At 39.1% G+C, this 21,049-nt stretch overlaps 1 protein-coding gene across 2 annotated transcripts in view; it reads left to right on the top strand.

Annotated features, from left to right (window-relative positions):
• The window catches only part of Gopc (golgi associated PDZ and coiled-coil motif containing), a 42,473-nt gene extending 21,424 nt beyond the window's left edge, over positions 1 to 21,049 (top strand). Inside the window, exons 3-9 of one of the 2 annotated variants that reach the window (XM_075945794.1) lie at positions 1,579 to 1,602; positions 5,590 to 5,765; positions 6,926 to 7,091; positions 10,120 to 10,215; positions 12,079 to 12,243; positions 15,335 to 15,515; positions 18,289 to 21,049. In XM_075945794.1, the coding sequence (XP_075801909.1) occupies positions 1,579 to 1,602; positions 5,590 to 5,765; positions 6,926 to 7,091; positions 10,120 to 10,215; positions 12,079 to 12,243; positions 15,335 to 15,515; positions 18,289 to 18,416 (936 nt within the window). In that variant the 3' untranslated portion in view covers positions 18,417 to 21,049. The remainder of the gene's footprint in view (positions 1 to 1,578; positions 1,603 to 5,589; positions 5,766 to 6,925; positions 7,092 to 10,119; positions 10,216 to 12,078; positions 12,244 to 15,334; positions 15,516 to 18,288) is intronic. The other variant, XM_075945804.1, reaches the window with a different exon arrangement.

Here is a 21,049-nt window from a genome sequence, read left to right as displayed (position 1 = left end):
AAATACTCTGTTTTAAAATGTTGTATATTTAAAGGGTAGTTATGATATAGCATAAACAAGTTTTTGTTCTGCTGTCTGTCAGGGTTAAATTCAGCTGCTGTAGCAAAAATCCCAAGTAGCATTGAGCTTGGTCTTGTACAGTATGTTAGCTTTTTTTCCTCAGCTAACCCCGAGGCAGGCATGCCAGAACTGATGCAGCCACTACACACACACACACACACACACACACACACACACACACACTAGGGGCATGCCAGAACTGATGCAGCCACTACACACACACACACACACACACACACACACACACACACACACACACACACACACACACACTAGGGGTTGAGGTTCTTGTTCGGTTGTTCTACAGTTTTTAGCAGATGAGTTCCAGCCTTGGAATTTCCTCGTGTCTGTGTCTATGCAGGAACAAGGAAGAGTCTAAAGAGGGACAGAAAAATTCTTAACTATGTTAGCCTTTACAGAGAACACTCGTAAGTTTCTCAGTAATTTTTGCCAGTGCCTCTTTCACTTAGCCCTAGCTGTATGTTAGTCTGGTGTCTTGGTAAAGTCAGAGTGCTGTTGAGTACAGAGAAAGGACCAGTGTAATTAAATACCAACAAGGTTCTTAGCTCTCAGTAGAGCGTAAGCTTTTCTTCTGCTACTGAACATTGTGTCATGTCTATATATTGTTTCTCTGTGAGTTCACTCTAATTAGCCATAACGCTCTTAATCACAACAGGCTATGTAAGCAGAAAACAAAACTGTAAAGCTTGTTTCAATTTAGCCCATGTATTGAGTGCATTCCATCTGCCAGACATTTGGCTAAATATGTGAAGACGGCAGTAAGAAAGGTAAAGCTTGGGAGAGACAGGCCATGAAACAGTGCTGTTGGTGTCCTGAGTGCAGAGCATACTAAGTTTTACTTAGTGTCCTTTGATAAGGTTTAACTGGTTTCAAGTACTGATATGTTGAAATCTAATTCAGCATCTCTATTCTCCTTAAGTCCTCATAAACTGAAGGCCTATGTATCTTTTAATAGTGTTTCATTTAACCACCTTAAAAGACAGATCATAAATTCTTATTTGAGCTATGTGATATTAACATGGAAAAACATTCTATATTTTCATTATAAGAGTTCCTAAGCTTTTTGTTTGGTTGTTTTTATTTGGTTTGGTTTGGCTTGGATTTTTGAGACAGGGTTTCTCTGTGTAGCCTAGGCTGTCCTGGAATTCACTTTGTAGACCAGGCTGGCCTTGAACTCACAGAGGTACACCTGCCTCTGCCTCCTTAGTGCTGGGATTTAAGGTATGTGCCACTACTGCCCAGCTCAAATTCCTAAACTTTTAACAGGTGCTATAGAAAAACAAATAGTGGGCCAGTTGTATTAACTAATTTTATTTTTAAAAATTTTAGTCTAATGTTATAACTGTTGTTTATAGATTTGCAGATATATTTGTGCTAATGGACTTTATCCAACTGATACTCAACATATGGAAGTTTTCTTTATAATGATAATACCACTAGATAAATTTGTTTTTTCAATGGTTTTCTAATTGCAAAACTTTTTTCTTGTATCTGAAGTCTGTCCCCTCTGTGGAGGAGCTGGTAAGTCTACTATTTCTCTTGCTTTATTTAATGTGTAATGCTGAAGTGTTTTGGTGTTTTGTGTATTGCTTGTTGTCACACTTTGTATTTGAAAAGGATGTTAATGCCAGTTTTTTCATGTTCAGATACCTGGAAAGTTCAGAGGGTGCCCGCTGTGCTTTCCTCACTGCATGCGGCTAAAGACTTATCTCTCATTCGTGACTTATAGCCATTATTAGCAGAGCTCATCCATTTTTGAAAACTTTTGAGTCTTGTAACTTGCTCACACTTCTACTTTGGCAAAAATACCTGCATGAGGGTATTGAAGGTGTTTGAACCAGGCCTGGTTTTTACCCCCATCAAGTTTCTTTCTGAACTTGTTCCCACTAAGAGAGTGTGCATGCTGATTCCTTCATCCAGTGCATGTGTTAGAGCCTTTTAGTGGGTGTGGGAATGATTGTGTAACCTTTAAAGGAATTGCATTTTAAAATCTTTATCAGAAATTATTTTAGACGGTAACAGTATGTAACTTCTTAGTGTCAAGCTAGTCAGATTCCAGTTGACTTATGACTTCACCGCTTCTGAAAATACATACTTTACAAGTCTAAAACCTGAAACTAACCTCATGCTTATTACCTAATACAGGAAGGTTAACCAGGAAACAAATTTACAAATTACCTTTAAATCTTAAAGTAATTCCCTTCCATTTCCTTAATCATATTCTTTTTTATACATTGTTTTAAATGACAGACTGTCCTTGAACTCACAGAGATTTGCCTACCTCTGCCCCCCACCGTACTTGGGTTAAAGGTGTGTGCTTCCCCATGGCTGGGTTGTATATATGTCTTAATTTCAAGTCTCAGAGACTGTCAGATTCCTTAGGAATTTGAGTTATTAAAAGAAAGGGTTAGCCTCATTAGCATCTGAAACTCATTAGTACACTGTGACTAGCTCATTAAAGTAACTGGAAAGAGATGGTCCTGTAGTAACATTTCCATAAGCTACACACCTGAGGAATCCGGGTCCATGCAGGCAGTGGAGCTTGGTGAATGGGGTCTGTTTCGAGCACCACAGAAAACAAGGTTAGGTGGCACAGCCAGCCTGGGCTGTGTAATGAAACTGTCTCAGAAGAGAGAAAGGAGGAGGGAGGAGATTAGTAATTCCAGAGTTGCTATGAAAGAGTCTGTATTACTAGTTTTCCAGATCTCTTGCTGATGATGTATAGAAATTGAGTGGGCATATATGTGTGCATGTTTACAAAAGATGAACAAAAAGCCCGCTTTTCTTCCTTCTGTTTGTCAGTTCTATAAATAAATATTCCTACCAATGAAACCGGGTTGCCCTGGAATGATACCCATGTTAGGCAAGCACTCTACCATTAAGCTCCACTCCCAGCCTTGTATAAAGCAGACATTTATACTGAAATTGCTAAATGTCCCGCATTTGATAGTTTCCCTTCCACTTGTGTACACACACATAATGCACTTAAAATGCAGGTATATTAAGAGTATGTAATACCTTGTATTTGAGCTTACTATTTTTGATGTTGGTCAAAATAGAACAAAGCAAAAAAAAAAAAAAAAAACCAAAAAAAAAAAAAGCCGGGCGATGGTGGCGCACACCTTTAATCCCAGCACTCGGGAGGCAGAGGCAGGCGGATCTCTGTGAGTTCGAGACCAGCCTGGTCTACAGAGCTAGTTCCAGGACAGGCTCCAAAGCCACAGAGAAACCCTGTCTCAAAAAAAACAAAAAACAAAAAAAACCAATATAGAACAAAGCATCAACTAAATTATTACCAAAATATATTCAACAAATTGGCCAACATTTGCTTATATTTGTTTTGTGTCCCCCCCCCCCTTCTTTATTAAGATGGAACTTGCTGTATAGCCCAAGCTGACTTCAAACTTGAGCTGTTTCTCATGCCTCTACCTCCAGAGTGCTAGGATTACAGGAGTGAGCCACCATGCCCAACTGTTTTTTGCTTAAGACAGGGTCTCCAGTAGCCTGGACTAGCTTCAAATTTGCTGTATTGCTGAGCTTGGCTTTGAATTCCAGACTGTCCTACCTTGACTTCCCAGGGTATACCCTCTCAATATCTAGAATAAAAGGAAAAATACTTCATTGCTGTCTGTAACATACCATTTGCCAATAGAAAGTTTTTCCTTGTGAGAAGCTAAGTATTCATAAAGGGGACTTAGTGGTGAATTGAGTAATGAAGTATAACCATATTTTCTTAGGCTCTGTGGACTTCTGTAAGTCAACAAGAGCAGTTCTGATCCGGATGTATGCTATGTGGAATGTTTGGATGGATTTGACTCAGAACTAATACCTGTGGCCCCTCAATTCAACTGTCAGAAGAAGTGTGTTTGAACACACACATAGTAAGCATCTGATTTGGAATTTGCCTTGCCTTGGGCAGAACTTGTATCTTCCATTTTCCATCCTGCTTTGACTTGAATCTTCCCATTTTATACCTGGATCTTGATTCTATGGTCTGTGAGCTTAAATATAGTATATAAACTCAGGGAACAGTGAGCATTAATTCTTGTATATGAACTTACAGTAAAAATTTAGCCAGGTGTGGTGGTGCACACTTTTAGTCTCAACACCCAGGAGGCAGAAGAAGGCAGATCTCTGAGTCTGAGGCCACCTGGTCTACAGAGTTCTAGGGCAGCCAGGACTACACAGAAACCCTATCTTGAAAAAAAAAAAGATGGTGATAATTTGGGGATTATGTCCTGAAATACCTGTAGATTCACATAGAAGGCTGAAGATGGCTCTTTTATGAGAGCTGAAGCTGAATGACTATTTTACTTCATAGGAGGCAAAGGGAAGAAGTTGTTTTCCCTAGAAAAGTCACTCTGGAATCTGCTGTAAGTTACAAGTGCATGAAGTAGATCCGGAGAGTAGGAATTCTCTAATCCCGTAGACACTCTCTCCTTCAAAAATGTTAAGTGTGTGTGTTCTAACACAGTAACTCCAGGTTCTCTGTGCATGGTTATATGGTGTTTTCTTAAAACGTAGAATGAAGCCAGGGACAGTGGTGGCGCACACCTTTAATCCCAGAACTCAGGGAGGCAGAGGCAGGCGGATCTCTGTGAGTTCGAGGCCAGCCTGGTCTACAAAGCAAGTTCCAGAACAGGCTCCAAAGCTACATAGAGAAACCCTGTCTCAACTCTCCCCCTCCCCCCGAAAAGAAAAGAATAAACTTAGAATGAGACAACAGGATGTTTAAGTGGGTAAAAGGGTAAAAGCTAGCCTGGAATTCTCTGTGTAGCCAAAGGTGACTGGGAACTTAGGATCCTTCCGCTGCATCCTCCCGAGTCTTGCCACCGTGAGCTAACATGGGTGCTTATTATTTTTTCTGTTAATTTAGTTTCTTCAGTCATTTTTACAAAGTAAATAGACTCAGTGTCCTGCTTAAAGAAGTCTTCTCTGGCTTCTTTTAATATCAGGGTGCATCATGCATACACTTATCCAAAAGAAGGTTCAAGACATCATATTCCTGAATTTAAAGGAAGGCAGTCCAGCCAAGCATTGTTGTGTGCATCTGTAGTCCCAGCACTTGAGAGATGGATGAAGGATTTCAAGTTCAGGGTTAGCCTGAGGAACATAGTGAATCCCAGGCCAGCCTAAGATAGCTACCAAAACTTTCTCTTCAAAAGCAAGACAGAATTATCATCTAAAGGGATGGTTAAGAGCATTTATTGTTCTTCCAGAAGACCCAGCACCCCATCAGCCTGCTCGCAACCTCCAGGAACAGCAGCTCAGGGACCTGATCCCTCCATCGGCCTCCATGGACAGTCCACATATGTGTGGCACACACACCAAACCTAAATAAAAACATAACAAAGAACTGGAGTCAGCCTTTGTGTTCCAATCCAATTTTCCATGTTTTTATTGTTTGTATTATGTGCTGCACTTGTGTGTATTTTTAAGGAGCACCGTCTCCTGGCTGTAGAATCATAAAGACATTGTTACAAAATTATGTTTTTAAAATTACAATAGGAAAGAGAGCTTGAAGCAAATAAAACAGAAAAAGTAAAAGAAGCTCAGCTTGAAGCCGAAGTAAAGCTGCTAAGGAAGGAGAATGAGGCCCTCCGCAGGCACATAGCTGTTCTCCAGGCAGAAGTCTATGGGGCGAGATTGGCTGCCAAGTACCTGGATAAGGAGCTGGCGGGCAGGTGTGTACTAAACAGCTCTGCTTGTATTCTTAGGTGACAAGCGCTTTACTCATCTCTTACAAATGAACCATTTTACTTTCAGTTATTTTGTGTAGCTGTAGGGTAGCAGTGTTGAATTAATATTGGCTGCATTATTTATTTCAGATGTGTGGGTGTCTTGAGTGTGTGTGTGGCTTACACATATAGACTGATGCTAACTTACTGTGAAGTGCCTGTATCTGCAGAGCAATACTTTTCAGTTATTTCCTGCCTTGACTCTGCAACAGGCAGTGCTCATATGATCAGCTGTAAGAAATCCCTTGGTCCTTTACATCTGATCATTTTGGTCCTTCAAATATATTTAAAAATAAAAGTAATTTTATTATACAAGTTAGTTCAGTTGACTTTAATATTGGTAGGGGAATTGGTCTCAAAGTTTGGTAACATGCTAGTATCAAAACATTTTATACTCATTTTAATATCTCTTAAGAAATGAGATGAAGCAAAGATATTTTAAATTTATTTTTAGATTTTTAAATTTTATTTTATGTGTATATGTGTTTTGCCTGCATGTTGTATATATACCATGTATACCAGAAGTCAGAAGAGCGGGTCAGATCACCTGGAGTAAGAGATAGAGATGGTTGTGAGTCACCACGCGGGTGCTGAGAACTGAGCCTGGGTCCTCTTCAAGAGCATTAAGTGCTCTTAACCACTAAGCTGTCTCTCTCCAGCCTGGAAGCAAATCATTTTTGTCATATTGAAATACAAATTTTCTAGTGACTTTAAAATAACCACTATGTAAAAATAAACTATCTTTAAAGGAAATGTTCTTATATGGTCCATGTTGTCCAACTGCTCCTATTTAATAGTATCCTGAATTCAGTTATGCAAGAAATAAAGCATGTTGTCATTAATTTAAAAAAAAGTTTTCTTAGGTTTATTTAAATTAAGTATATAATTAAAGGAGTTCTCATTTTGCTAAAAAAAATTTTTTGGCTGGTTTTCTCTTATGCCTGTCCCTTTCAGTTTATCTGTACAAATTCAGAGAGGAAAGACCTGGGTATTAGTTTTGGTATCAACTAAAATGTATATAGCAGCTACTTAAATTAGTAATTCTTCTCAATTATCTTAAATATAATAAGCGTACTAAAAGCTATTCTCTTTTCCCCCATGTGAAGGGTCCAGCAGATACAGTTACTGGGACGAGATATGAAGGGACCTGCTCATGATAAGCTCTGGAACCAGTTAGAAGCTGAAATACATTTGCATCGCCACAAAACCGTCATCAGAGCCTGCAGGGGGCGCAACGACTTGAAGCGACCCATGCAAGCACCCCCAGGCCACGTATGTTCCTGCTTCACACTCGGCCTCTTGGTTTGATTATGAGTCTTCTCTGTTCTTTCTTTCCTTCTACTAGTATTTGAAACCTTTACTTAATGTGTGAAAAGAAGGTTCTCTTATTCAAAGCAGTTACATATTTAAAAGGTTTAGTTACCCAACGAAGTTTTGATCATTTTTCTGACTTAATGTTCTAAGAATGGTGTCTCTGCAGACAGTCCTATCTAGCAAACACATATTGTTTGTATTTTAGATCATATTTCAAAATTTTTTTGTATCATCACTGAGCATACTTAAATTTATTATAAACTTACTTGTGATAAGTTGAATTTGGAAGAATTTTCAAGGGAATTTTTGGTACCTACATCCAAACATAGATTTGAAATACCATTTACATTTATTTGGTCTTTGATTAGATAGAATTTGAAGTCTGTGTCCAGTTTTCTGCTTCCATAGCCATCATTGTACAGGAGCATTCTACCTGAATAAGTCCTTATTGAATTTTATTATATAGTGCAGACTTTAGCTATAACAATTTAATATATTGGGCCAGGCATAGTGGCGCACGCCTTTAATCCCAGAACTTGGGAGGCAAAGACAGGCGGATCTCTATGAGTTTGAGGCCAGCCTGGTCTACATAGTTTGTTCCAGGACAGCCGGAGATACATAGTGAGACCATATCACACACACACACACACACAAAAATTAATATATGAAGCAGACTTTTTTACAGTGGTTTGCATATTTTAGTACCATATGAACATGGCCATTGTGTTAGTTATTCTTCTATTGTTGTGATGAAACTCTATGTCCAAAACAACTTATAGGGGGCTGGAGAGATGGCTCAGTGGTTAAGAGCATTGCCTGCTCTTCCAAAGGTCCTGAGTTCAATTCCCAGCAACCACATGGTGGCTCACAACCATCTGTAATGAGGTCTGGTGCCCTCTTCTGGCATGCAGGCATATAAGCAGACAGAATATTGTATACTAAATAAATAAATAAATATTTTTTAAAAAAACAACTTATAAAAGGAAGCATTTAATTGGGGGCTTATTTCAGAGAGTTAATCCATGAATATCTTTATGGAGCACAATGACAGGCAGGCATGATGCTAAACAGTAGCTAAGAGATTACATCTGCAGGCAGCAGGCAGAGAGAGAGGGGGAGAGAAAGACCACACCTCCTCATTCTTCCTTAACAGTCTACCAACTAGGAACCAAACATTCAAATACATGGCCCATTCTCATTTAAACCACCACAGCCTTAAACAGTAAAATAACCTGTTGCCTCCACAACCGTTATTATTACACTTAGTGAAGAACAGATCACAGTGCATAGTTCTGTCATTGTCTTTTAGAGCCTGATGTTCTGTGTTAACTTTGAGGTCCAGTAGGTCTGAGGCTAGGTTACAAGGGGACACAGTGGTTGGTGTGGGGTGTATCAGAGTGATAAGGCATACTCAAATAGCCTAGTGGCATCACCTTAACTAGTTAGCTAGAAGCCAGAAGTCCAAAGTTATTTTACATTAAATACAGGTGTCTTAGTTACTCTGATAATTATGGACCTTTCAAGTAAAGTAGTGAACGTAATAGTACGGTGATGTGCCCGGCTACTGCAGTCAGAAAGACATAGTAGTGATGCAAGGAAAAATGAGAAAGGCTCGTAAATAACATTGGAAAGGAAGAGCAGCTCTGAAAGAAATAGTGTGAGCAGAGTTGGTCTGGGCTGAGGTCTTGACAACTGTTAGATAAGGAAGTGAGTGAAGAGGAAGCCTGAGCTTTTGCTTTGGCTAACCCAAGTGTTCCTTGACTTTACTGATGAAGGAAGTACCAAAAAATGAAAGTCTGTGGGAGGAAAGATGACATCAGTTCTAGACAAGCAGTGTTTGAGGTGCTGGTGTGACATCTAAGAAATCCATCCAATTGAACCTACGATTGGAATTCAGGAAAGAACTCTTATGTTGGAGAGATATTAGGGAAGCAATATTTCTCTGGTGTAATTGAAATCATGGAAGTAAGTAGTCAGCGGAAAGTTCTATAAACCAAACATGAACAGGAGACCAAGGATAGACACTTAGTATGGCGGGAGAGTTGGCCTCAAAGAAAGAAGTCAGGAACAGTCCGATGTAGGTCACCTGGGAAAGCAGCGCAATAGAAACAAAGGAAAAGAGTGGGTTTCTAAGTGGGTATTTATTGGCCTCTGTCAACTTTCTGCTGGGTAGCGTAGTTACTAAAAGTGTCCATTAGATTTAGCAATATTTTTACAAGTGACCATAAAGAAAATTGCAGGCTAGGAAATAATCTTAATCATAGTGATTAATGTAGGAGGTGAGGAAGTAAGCGTGTGCAGAGGGCAAAAAGACGGGGAAGTGGAAGGGATGTTGGGTTGGGCTCCTTTTCTGTTTGGTTTAGGGGTTTGTCAATATTGTAAAATTGGAAGATTTTAATTGGTTAGAATTATTTACCTGCTGAGTTGAAAAGGAGTTTAGGAGAGAGAAAAGGATCAAAGATACCAGAGAGAGTCTAGTGGGCCAGTGCAAAAAGTGTTTGCTTAGCATGCAATAAAGTCTTAGTTTTGAACTTAAAAAAAAGGTAAGGGAGGTCAAAGAAAGAACAGTTAAGGGAACTGTTTTTATTTAGCAGGTAGGTTCTAAAGCTCTGGAAAATCAGAGTAATTAATCATTCAAGTTGAAAAAAATTCTCAATTCTAAAAATCAGTTAGCATTTATATGGGATATTAAGATACTTTCTAGTGAAGATATATGGTTACTACATTATTCCTTAAAGATACTTATTGAGTGATTCCTGGTAATTTTATAATGTCTTATAATCTAAACATTTATTTACAAAAGGTGAGAAAAAATTATCTTAAAATTTGCCATACCTACTCAACAGCATTTTCATCTTCTAATGTGCTGTTTATCTATACCAGGAGATTAATAATGATTTCTAAAAGCAAGTTATGTATTGTAAGTTCTACTTGGGTTGTTATTTAAACACTACATCTTTTTTTCCTTTTTTTTTTTCTGCAATAGGATCAAGACTCTTTGAAGAAAAGCCAGGGAGTTGGTCCAATTCGAAAAGTTCTCCTCCTTAAGGAAGATCATGAAGGCCTTGGCATTTCAATTACAGTAAGAAGTAGTGCGTCCGGGTTCTCTATGGACAGGGGTCTGGTAGAACCCAGCTCCTGTGGGAAACAAAGTGTTCTATAGCTCAAAACAACTAAATTTTTCAAGACTAAGGCAGCAACACTTTTGAGTAAAACCTTCTCTGGGTATAAAACTTGGATAAAAAAGAGCAAATAGGAGTAATTTTGTTTCATATGAGTGATTTATTTCAGTTTTCATTTGAGACTTTAAGTACAATATCAGTTCATTTGTTTTCTGGTTTTACCGAATGTAGAAATGTTTCTTAGAAAAAAAAAAAGAAAAGATTTAACCACTGGGTGGTGATGGCTCACGCCTTTAATCCCAACACTTGGGAGACAGAGGAAGGAGGATCTCTGTGAGTTCAAGGCCAGCCTGGTCTACAGAGCAAGTTCCAGGACAGCCAGAACTATTACTATTACACAGAGAAACCCTGTCTCAGAACTCCACCCCCCCCAAAAAAAAGATTTAACCAATATTTATTTACTTATTTATTAAGTATATACTTTAAAAAAAATGCCCTTGGGGCTGGAGAAATGGGCCAGTAGTTAAGCACAGTGGCTGCTCTTTGAAAGGACCCACCAGGTTCAGTTCCCAGCACCTGCATGGCAGCTCATAACTGTCGGTAATTCCGGTTCCAGGGACCAGACTTCCTCAGGCACCTGGCCTGAATAAGTTATGAAGTCATTACATGTAGGCAAAACACCAATATACATAAAATAAGTTATTTAAAAATAGAAACAATATACACAAGCTGTATAAAGTGAGACCAGTTAACAATTAATTACACTATATTTCCTCAGTTCAATATTGTATATTTTTCCTTTTCTGAAATTGAGGATTTATACTACAACTTTAAAATTGTCTTGGTTAAAGCAGTACTTGATGGTACATGCCTTTAATCCAAGCAGAGCCAAGGTATATCTGTGAGTTCAAGGCCAGCCTGGTCTACATACCAAGTTCCAGCGGGAGACCCTGTGTATGATTATACATAAAATAATTGATTGTTCTCATACATACTTTAGTCAATGTTCTGTTGCTGCGAAGAGACTCTGACTGAGGCTGAGGCAACTCATGAGAGAAAATACTTACTTGGGGCTTGTTTACAGTTTCACAGGTTTAGTCCATTATCATCATGGTGGGGAGCTGGCAGCAGGTACGGCACTGGAGCAGTCGCTGAGCAGTCACTGGCCTGGCTTGGGCTTCCGAAACCTCAGAGTCCATCCTCAGTGACACACTTCCTCCAGAAGGCCACACCTACACCAACAAGGCCGTACCTCACAGTCCTCCTAATAATAATAATAATAGTTCTGCTCCCTGGTGACTAAGCATTCAATTATATGAGCCTATGGGAGCCTTTCTTATTCAAACCATCACAGTACACAACAATTTAGATTTGATAAAAGTTCTATGGAAAAGCCAGGCAGTGGTGGTGCACGCCTTTAATCGGGAGGCGGAGGCGGGCACATCTCTGTGATTTCGAGGCCTGGTCTACAAGAGCTAGTTTAGGACAGGTTCTGAAAGAAACTACAGAGAAACCCTGCCTTGAAAGGGAAAAAAAAAGTGCTATGGAAGGGCCCACAAGATGGCAAAAGTACTATGGAATAACTGGTATATAATTTGCTTTTAACAGATTTTGGGGTCCATAATGATTTCATAAAATTTAATGTTTTTAGTCATTGAATGTGGAGGTGCCTCTTTGGTAGCATGTAAAATTTTACTTGGTATTTACAGAGATCCTCTGCTTATTGAAATGAGTTGTTAAGAAAATGTCTTGTCTCTGAGATGGTCTGTAGCTATTTTATAAACTATGAACTAACTAACTGCCTTTGATATTGTTATTGTTAGGGTGGGAAGGAGCATGGTGTTCCCATTCTCATCTCTGAGATCCATCCAGGGCAGCCCGCCGATAGATGTGGAGGACTGCATGTTGGAGATGCTATCCTGGCCGTGAACGGTGTTAACCTAAGGGACACAAAGCATAAAGAAGCTGTAACCATACTTTCCCAGCAGGTGAGTTCTCTTTATAATTAAAACTGGACTGGCATAGAGCTTGTTTCCGTTCCTTGAAGCTTGTAGATGTCATTTGGTCACATTTGCTGAAAAGGACAGTTATGTTTATTCCTTTCCAAAGCTGCTTAACTTTGGACAGATTACATAAAATAAGTCCTCTCTGCAGCAATGTCATCAGTACAGTTGAAATGAAGCCATAGGGTGTGTGATGATACTCAGAACAGGATAGGCAGTTAGGAGCATGATTGACAGCATCACAGTAATGTGGGGCGTCAGAGGAAGGACTGCTGGGAGAAGACTGGTTTAGTCACATGATTGTAACTGAAAGGACCCTTAGTGTTCCTCTAGCCCAATTTTCTTATTTAACATAATGAAGCTGGGTTGAGAGTTGTCTCAATAGTTAAGGATTCTTGCTGCTCTCGCAGAGGACACAGATTCGACTCAACACCTACATGATCCTGAATAATTCCAGTTCCCGGATCGATCCTAAGCCCTCTTCTGGTTCCAAGGGCACAGACATTCATGCAGGCAAAATACTAGTATATGAATAATATAAAAGATAGTGATAAATATTAAAATAGCTAAGCTGAAATTCTTCGAGAATAAAGGATGTGCTCAGAGTTGCCTAACAAATTAAATTATAGAATAAGAATCCATATTTAGGGACTGAAGAGATGGCTCAGCAGTTAAGAGAACTGGCTGCTCATACAGAGGACCCGGGTGAAATTACCAGCACCCACATGGCAACTCATTCCTGCCTGTAATTCCAGTTTCAGAGTATCCCACACCCTCACACAGATATACATGCAGGCAAAACTCTAATAAAAATTTAAAAAAAGAATCCATATTTAGATTCGGATTTGTATCTCATGTTCTTAAAACCCCTGTTTTCCTCTGAGAATAGTGTTAAGGGAATTAGAACAATAGAGTGTGGGTCATTGACATGTATTCTAGTTTAGAGCAATCATAGTTGAATGTGATTATATGGATAATTAGCTCTACATGAAGCACGGAACATCTCTGTGACGTTGTTTAAATAGCTTCAGTAAAGGGACCGCCTACTGATAATGGCTTTTTTAGAGAGAGCTTCTATATTAAGCCTGAAATTTGTGTTTGTATGTATTTCTAACCTTTGATACTGTGACGAAGCATTGTCACCTACAGAGTTTACTCTTTGGAATCACACGATGGAGTTTTAAAAATGACAAAAACAGTCTTGCAATGTTTTAAGTAAGTTTGTAGTTTTGTGTTGGGTCACATTCATAGGTATCTTAGGCACATGTATGTGGGTCGTGGGATAGACATGGGCATGCCTTTGAGAAGACCACATTATCAATCTACCTTCACGCATGATATTTTTAATTATGTGGGTACTGGGACTCGAATCTGGGTTCTCTGCAAGAGCAGCAAGTGCCCTTAACCACTGAGCCATCCCTCAGCCCACCTTCATTCTGTTAAATAAACTAGGCTAGAGGCACGCTAGGGGTCCTTCAATTACAGTCATGTAACTAAACCAGTCTACTCCCAGCAGCCCTTCCTCTACCGCCCCACATTACTGTGATGCTCTGTCATTTAATTATATGAGAAAGGGTGCTACTGTAGTCTCTTGAGTTAGTGTGTTCTGGGCTCAGCTTGATGATGTGTCAAGCATAAAAACTGGATGAAGAGCAGCTGTGGGAAAGGAGCTGTGGGTAGGTAGTAGGTAGACATTTCTCAGGGGTAGCACTAGGAAAGCAGAGCGTTAAAGACGCTAAGTGGGTGGCACACAAAAACTGACATATTCTGCTTTGACAAAAGACAGGCCGTAATTTTCAGAGTTACAAACACAAAACTAGGATGTGGTGACTATAGTCTCAGTAAATGACAGTTATACCTTGGGAATTTTCTTTACCTTAAAATTACTGTAATGTTATACTTGAGCCTAAAGTAGTTATTAAAGAATAGCAGTAGAAATATTACATCTAGCCCAGCACAGTGAAATGAGTAAGGACTTCACAGCCAAATTGCTATTTCTTTATGCTTGTTTGTTATATGAGGAAAGCTATGTGTTCTCTTCAATACTCACCAAGGCTTCTCATTTATGAAAAGAGCATGGGGATGCTCTGGGAATCAATAAAAGCTGTAATTTTATGCAATAAATATAGCAATTACTGTTATTATTACATAAATACTTTTATTAATACTTATCTCATTAAAAAGTTTTTCTTTTAAACAAAAGTTTAAGAATTAGAAAAAAGTTGTGTGTACTAATTCACACCCAATGTGAAATCTGAGGCAGGAGGATTGCTGCAAGTTTCAAGCTAGTGAGGTTGAGTTGAGTTCCAGGCTGGCATAGGCTACAGAATAAGTTCCTACCTCAAAGGGACAACAATAAATCACAGCATTTCTTTATAACTGTTTGACACCCTTGTATGCAAGTTTATTTAATATCTGCTTAAATAGATTTGCTAAATTTCTGGTAAAGTGCAAGATGACTTGCACTTGTTCCAGTATTCCGTAAATTTAATAGTTAAGCGTCCTTTTTATTTTAGATACATTATTTAAAATACTGTGGTCAGGCCAGGCATACACCAGCAATCCTTTTTCTTAAGAGGTGGAGGCAGGAGGCTGGAGAGATGACTCAGCGGTTAATGGCTGCTCTTCCAGAGGTCCTGAGTTCAATTCCCAGCAACCACATGTTGCCTCACAACCATCTGTAGTGGGATCTGATGCCCTCTTCTGTCATAAAGTTGTACATGCAGACAAAGCACTTATATACATAGAATTTAAAAAAAAAATGTAGAGGCAGGAAGATTAGGAGCTGAAGCTCATACTCAGCCGTGTGCGGATTCAATGCCAACCTGGTCTGTTTGAGACTTTGTCTTGAATGAATGAATCCTTTGCTCAGTAGAAGGCCCTATAACAGTAGAAAGAACTCCCTCGTAGAGAAAAATCCACGGAGTGACTGGCCATCATGGCCTCCTGCACTTGCAGCTCTTGAGATCTAGAATTTCATACCTGCCATCTCCTCCCGGGATCTGTTCCCGAAGACTGGGAATTCTGTCTTGATGATGGTCGCAGTGATTTGGCTTTCTGTTCTTACCTGTTTTAGAGGGGAGAGATTGAATTTGAAGTAGTGTACGTGGCTCCTGAAGTGGATTCTGATGATGAAAATGTAGAGTATGAAGACGAGAGTGGACACCGATACCGTCTGTATCTTGATGAGTTAGAAGGAGGCGGTAATCCTGGTGCTAGTTGCAAAGACAGTGGTGGTGAAATGAAAGTGTTACAAGGTAAAAATCGCTCTAATTTTATTACGAATATTTTGAAATGTGAAAGCCTCTGTGTTCGTCATTTTGATGCTAAGAATGAAAGGAATGACTAGTCGCTCTGGAAGTTTTATTATGCACCTCTAAGTTACATGTTTTCTTTTTCTTTTTTATGTAATTTTACATTCCCTCCTGCCTTTCCTCCCATTCCCTCCCCAATGCCAGTTGGTTTTGTACATTGCTTTTTAATATTCCACTTGATGAGATGCAGGTACACATGTCACTTCCCAGTGTACTAAACAAAGTGCACATCCATCGCTTACCCAGCTTATGTATGTAGCTTCACCTTGAACAAAGGTGCTGCTCTTAGCAAGTATTGCACTACTTAGATTCCTAGCATTTTTTTGGAGGAATGACTGACAGATGTTGGTTATTCAGACTGTCGGGTAGCTATTGTCTTAAAATTTTTCAGTCTGTTACTTCAGAGAACACAATTGAGAGTATTTATTGCCAGAAATAAAACACGAGCTCTTAAGTGACAACTAGTGTTTTGTAGAACATAGCATCAGTCCCCATGCACTTGACTGGTTTCCATATGTGAGTTTGTAGTGAGCTGGATGGGCACACTAATGAGAGTAATTCTTACATAATGCAATAGAGTGTGTCAGCTTTTGAATTGCTACTTATTTCAGCAATCCAGTGTTTTTCATATGACCCAAATGTGATTTTACAAAATTCTGTGTGTTCACCTTCATGATGTAAGAAAAGCAATTATATTCGAACGTCACTGTGTGTTTATAATGCCTGACTCCCACCTTGTTAGATTTCTGATTAATACTAAACAATATTGACAGTTATTTGAAAAGACAATTAAAATCCTCTTTCCAGGGGCTGGAGAGATGGCTCTGTGGTTAAGAGCATTGCCTGCTCTTCCAAAGGTCCTGAGTTCAATTCCCAGCAACCACATGGTGGCTCACAACCATCTGTAATGAGGTCTGGTGCCCTCTTCTGGCCTGCAGACATACACACAGACAGAATATTGTATACATAATAAATAAATAAATATTAAAAATAAAATAAAATCCTCTTTCCTAGCTACAGGTCTATGAAGCTGGTTCTGCATGCACTTATAAGAAAGTAAATTAAAACCTAGAGGCAAATCTAAAAGCCAACAGCTACTGGGGCTGCAGAGATGGCTCAGAGGTTAGGAGCACTTGCCACTTTGTGGAGGACTGGAGTTCAGTTCCCAACACTCACGTTGTGCAACTCACAGCCTAATGTAACTTCAGCTCCAGCGGGGAGTCGGATGCCCTCTTTTCGCCTCCACAGGCAGTTAGACACATGTATACATACATATACACATAAACAAAAATAAATCTGTTAAAACTGTTGTCTTTATGAAATGAATAGCAAGCAGCAGCACTTAGGCTGAGACAGTTGAAACTAAGCTTGAAGCCAGCCTGGTCTACAAAGTGAGTTCCAGGACAGCCAGACTTGTATGCTTAAACTCTGTTTTGAGGAGGGAGAGGGCCACACAATGGACATGGATGAACAATTGTGGAATTTTGTCAGACCCTTACAGTGTTGAGCTGCGATCCTATGCTTCCGTTACCTTTTTACGATCATTGGTATTAGAAAATCTGTTCAAGCTGGACAGTGGTGGAGCACACGTTTAGTCCCAGCACTCGGGAGGGGCGGCAGAGGCAGGTGGATCTCTGAGATCAAGGCCAGCCTGGTCTACAGAGTCAGTTCTAGGATAGGTAGGACTACACAGAGAAACCTGTCTTGTAAAGCCAAAAATACATGTTTCTTACTTTTTGTTATGGCTGAGGTGAGGAAACTTCTGTTACCTATGTAAACTGCAAGCACTTAAATCATGAAATATGACTCAGCCAAAATCCATACCATTCTGCATATTACTATTAGCTGAGCCAGATGATGAAAGTATATCTTTGTTGGGTTTGAGTCTTCCTATGACTCTTAAACTGGCCAGGAACTCATTGTATAGACCTGGCTGTCTTTGAACCTGGGATCTTTCTGCCTTAACCTACCATGTGCTACCATACCTGGCTAAAACACATCTATTGATTATTGTTTAATATAGACCTTTCTTAGCTTACTTAATAGGCAATAGGTTGTAGTCAATCAATCATATTTACTTACAATCCTGTTATTTGTTAGGTAAATTAACCAAAATTTGTTTTAATCTTGCCGACAGATTTAATGTTTAGCAGGCAACTGGCCTGTAGTTTAATGACCTGAAATCATGTGGAAGCAAAATATAGAAATCAAAATATTTGCATTCCAGTAGACAGTTATAGAAGTAACATTGAATTTTTTATTTTAGTTTGTCAACCTTAAGTTATTTAGAAAACTAGAAGCCGGGTGGTGGTGGCGCACGCCTTTAATCCCAGCACTTGGGAGGCAGAGGCAGGCGGATCTTTGTGAGTTCGAGACCAGCCTGGTCTACAAGAGCTAGTTCCAGGGCAGGCTCCAAAACCACAGAGAAACCCTGTCTCGAAAAACCAAAAAAAAAAAAAAAAAAAAAAAAACTAGATAGATTTATTCCACAACTTTCAGGTAGCTTCAATAGCTAATACTTTATGTGTTTGATGTTTGCTATCAGCTATAAATATAATAGTGTTCCCTTAAACACTATTAATTTGATAAGACTGTTAGTTTGCCACATATCCCTGCTAATAATTTCAGTGGACATTTTTTTTCTCAGTAAAATTATAAAACTTAAACATATTTTCAGGCAAAAATTCCTGATTTTTCTTCTGTTGCTTTCTTCCAGGGTATAAGAAGACAGTGAGTGAGGCACATGAAAATGGGGACGTGGGGGCTTCGGGCGAAGGCCCTCTGGATGATGGCACTGCAAGAGCAGCCGATCTGCACAGCCTACATCATAAAAAGGCTTACTAGTCCATCCCCAGGCGTTTGTCAGACTCTCGGAATCCGGGGCACTAGGGAAGATGGTGGCAAAGATTGCACAAGATCAAGGGAGGCTGTGTGTTGCCTAAAGACAGGCGGGAACCTCAGGGCTTCGTGTGAGCTATTCTTAGTGCATACACCCCTGTTCTCTGTGGTATACCTTAATTAGATATTGCATGGAAGGCATTTTTGATTTTCCTGGACTCTAAGCACCAAAGCATGTGTTTCCCAAGGGGTATTACTAGGCTCTTAAGTGCCAAGTGGATGCTATTTCATTTGGCTCCTTTTCATATTTAAGAGGACAATGCTAACTGGATTTTCTAAGTACCCTTTAAATACAGCAGAGTAATTGAATCCAAATCACATATTCCCTAAGGATAAACTGTAGACTTTCAGATGGCAGAACTTGACTCATGGAATTGCAGAAATCTAGGTTGACATTTTTGCTTAACTGAAAAATTTGTTTCAGGTTTTTAAAAAAAGTGTATTGTACATTCCTGTTATCTAAATTAATTCATGATCATTTAGTATAACGAGTTTGCTATCCACTCAACTGCAGTACAAAATTGTTTTCTTTAGGCAATCCTGTATCAATCAATGCTGCAGTAGAAATAGTCTCTGAAAAGTTACTGTGCATTTGACTTTGGGTTTTTAAAGGAAACGCAGATGAGTGTAAAATACCTGTTGTCAATTATGTTGATTGTGTGCATGGCACTGGAGCATCACACTGTCAGTGTTGGGTCTCAGATAGTCATACGTTTGAGTTGTTCGTAAGCTTCGTCTTGTGATGGTCAGGACACATTACTATGTCGTGAAATACATTGTGTTGAAGCTGCAGTTTACTTTAAGTACCTGACTTGCCAATCATTTAAAAAGCCAGGAGCCAAGGTGGGCAAGACGAGGTAGAGACATTTTGGTACAGTAACTGTACTGATTTTCATATCAGTATATCTTTGACTAAAGCAATACTCGTGTGCAAACTTTGTAAATGTGTTGGTTCTCTTGTATCAGAACTAAGCAGAGTGCCTGTTCCCTCCTTCCTGACCAACAGCCCATTGCATCTTGCTGGGCAAAGTCAAATACTGTCTTTAAGGAGGTGGTGAATTTTGCTGTCACTGTTTGAAAGAATTTACACCTAGGGGAATACTAGGTGAAAGAAGCTTCCATAGAAGGCTTTTAGGATCATTATCTCCTTTCTTGGTATGCTTGTTTTCCCAGATATAGTATATATTTGTTCAAAGTTAAATCTATAAAATGTATATACTTTATTTTGTGATTTCACTATTTATAAATTTAGTTTGTAAGTGTTGCTCATTTCTGGTCTGTATGGGTGGTTTCATCCTTCAGAGTATCACCGTGTTAACTGGTCACTAGAAGTGCACTTCATCTATATTTTGTTATTGCGGCTGAGATACTTTGTAGTGTAACATTACCTGTAAGCAAGGTTAGTATTTTAATTGTACAGATGAATAAAATATTATTCATATTATTATTTGCTCCTGACAGGCTGGTAGGCCTCTTAAAAGAAAGATTGTTTTTCCTCATGTATTTCTCCCATGCCAAACACATATCCCACTGCATGGCTTGAGATCTTTAAAGTAGGTGGTAGCTCGTATATTCAGTTAGGTTAAAATATCCATGGTAACAGATCTGAAAACACTTTTACTATAACATGAAACCATGTTGTTTCTGTATTCTTTCAACATACATTGCCTGGGAATGACCAGGGCTCCCCCCCCCCCCCCAAAGAATATGCCTTATATGTATGACTGAATCTTTAGGAAATGTAAGCTATAATCCTTTGGATTTTTTCTTAAGATCTGCACAATAAATGGATAAGATTTTTAGAAACTAGATGGTCATTTTCATACATCCCCTATGAGAGACTGTGTGAGATGGTTCCATGTGTATTTAGCAAGAGTAGTTTATGTTTCTGCAGGTCAATGGCCTTCACTCCTCTACTTCATGGTTTGGGAACCCATGAGAGTACATTGGTTGAATACTGCTGTGAGCATCCTGGCACTTTCCCAGGCGTAATTGGGAGTGTAATTTAGATTATGTGCTCATTGGGGCTAAACTGAGTATTTAACTAAACCTTTTCTAAAGCACTAAATGAAAAGGAGTTTTTCTGTTTCACATTAATAGCAAAGATGCCCATATAACACTGAAGCTTCTTGGACAAAACCAAAAAGTTGGGGGTGAGGGGCTGTTGCAAAGCCATAACAGTGAAAACATGAAAGAAAAGGGAAATTGTTGAGTAGACCCTGAAGTGTGTATGCAGATACATTCAACTTAACATGGGAAATGGTCTGCCGCTGCTGTCTGTTCTGAGCATGATTGTTAAACTAAGTTTAAGAAAGATGAAGCCTGTTGATTAGAATTGCACAATTACAAGGTAACACAACCTGTCCATGGTGCTGGAATATTCCCACAGCAGTGGGCTTACGTTGTTTTCATATTTTAAAACAAAAATATATTGGTTCACATGTAAGGTGATTTATGATAAATGTATTATATCTAGTTAAATTGAGCATCATCTTAATTAGCCTGTAAATAAAAATATCCTCTTCTACATTAAAGTGGTATTGATCAGATTTGAAGGAAAATAAATTTTTTCCCTTTCA

This window comes from Microtus pennsylvanicus, chromosome 1 (genome assembly GCF_037038515.1).
Source record: "Microtus pennsylvanicus isolate mMicPen1 chromosome 1, mMicPen1.hap1, whole genome shotgun sequence".
Classification (NCBI taxonomy): Eukaryota; Metazoa; Chordata; class Mammalia; order Rodentia; family Cricetidae; genus Microtus; species Microtus pennsylvanicus.
Note: the sequence above shows the minus strand (reverse complement) of the source record. Positions and strands in the feature narration are given on the sequence as shown.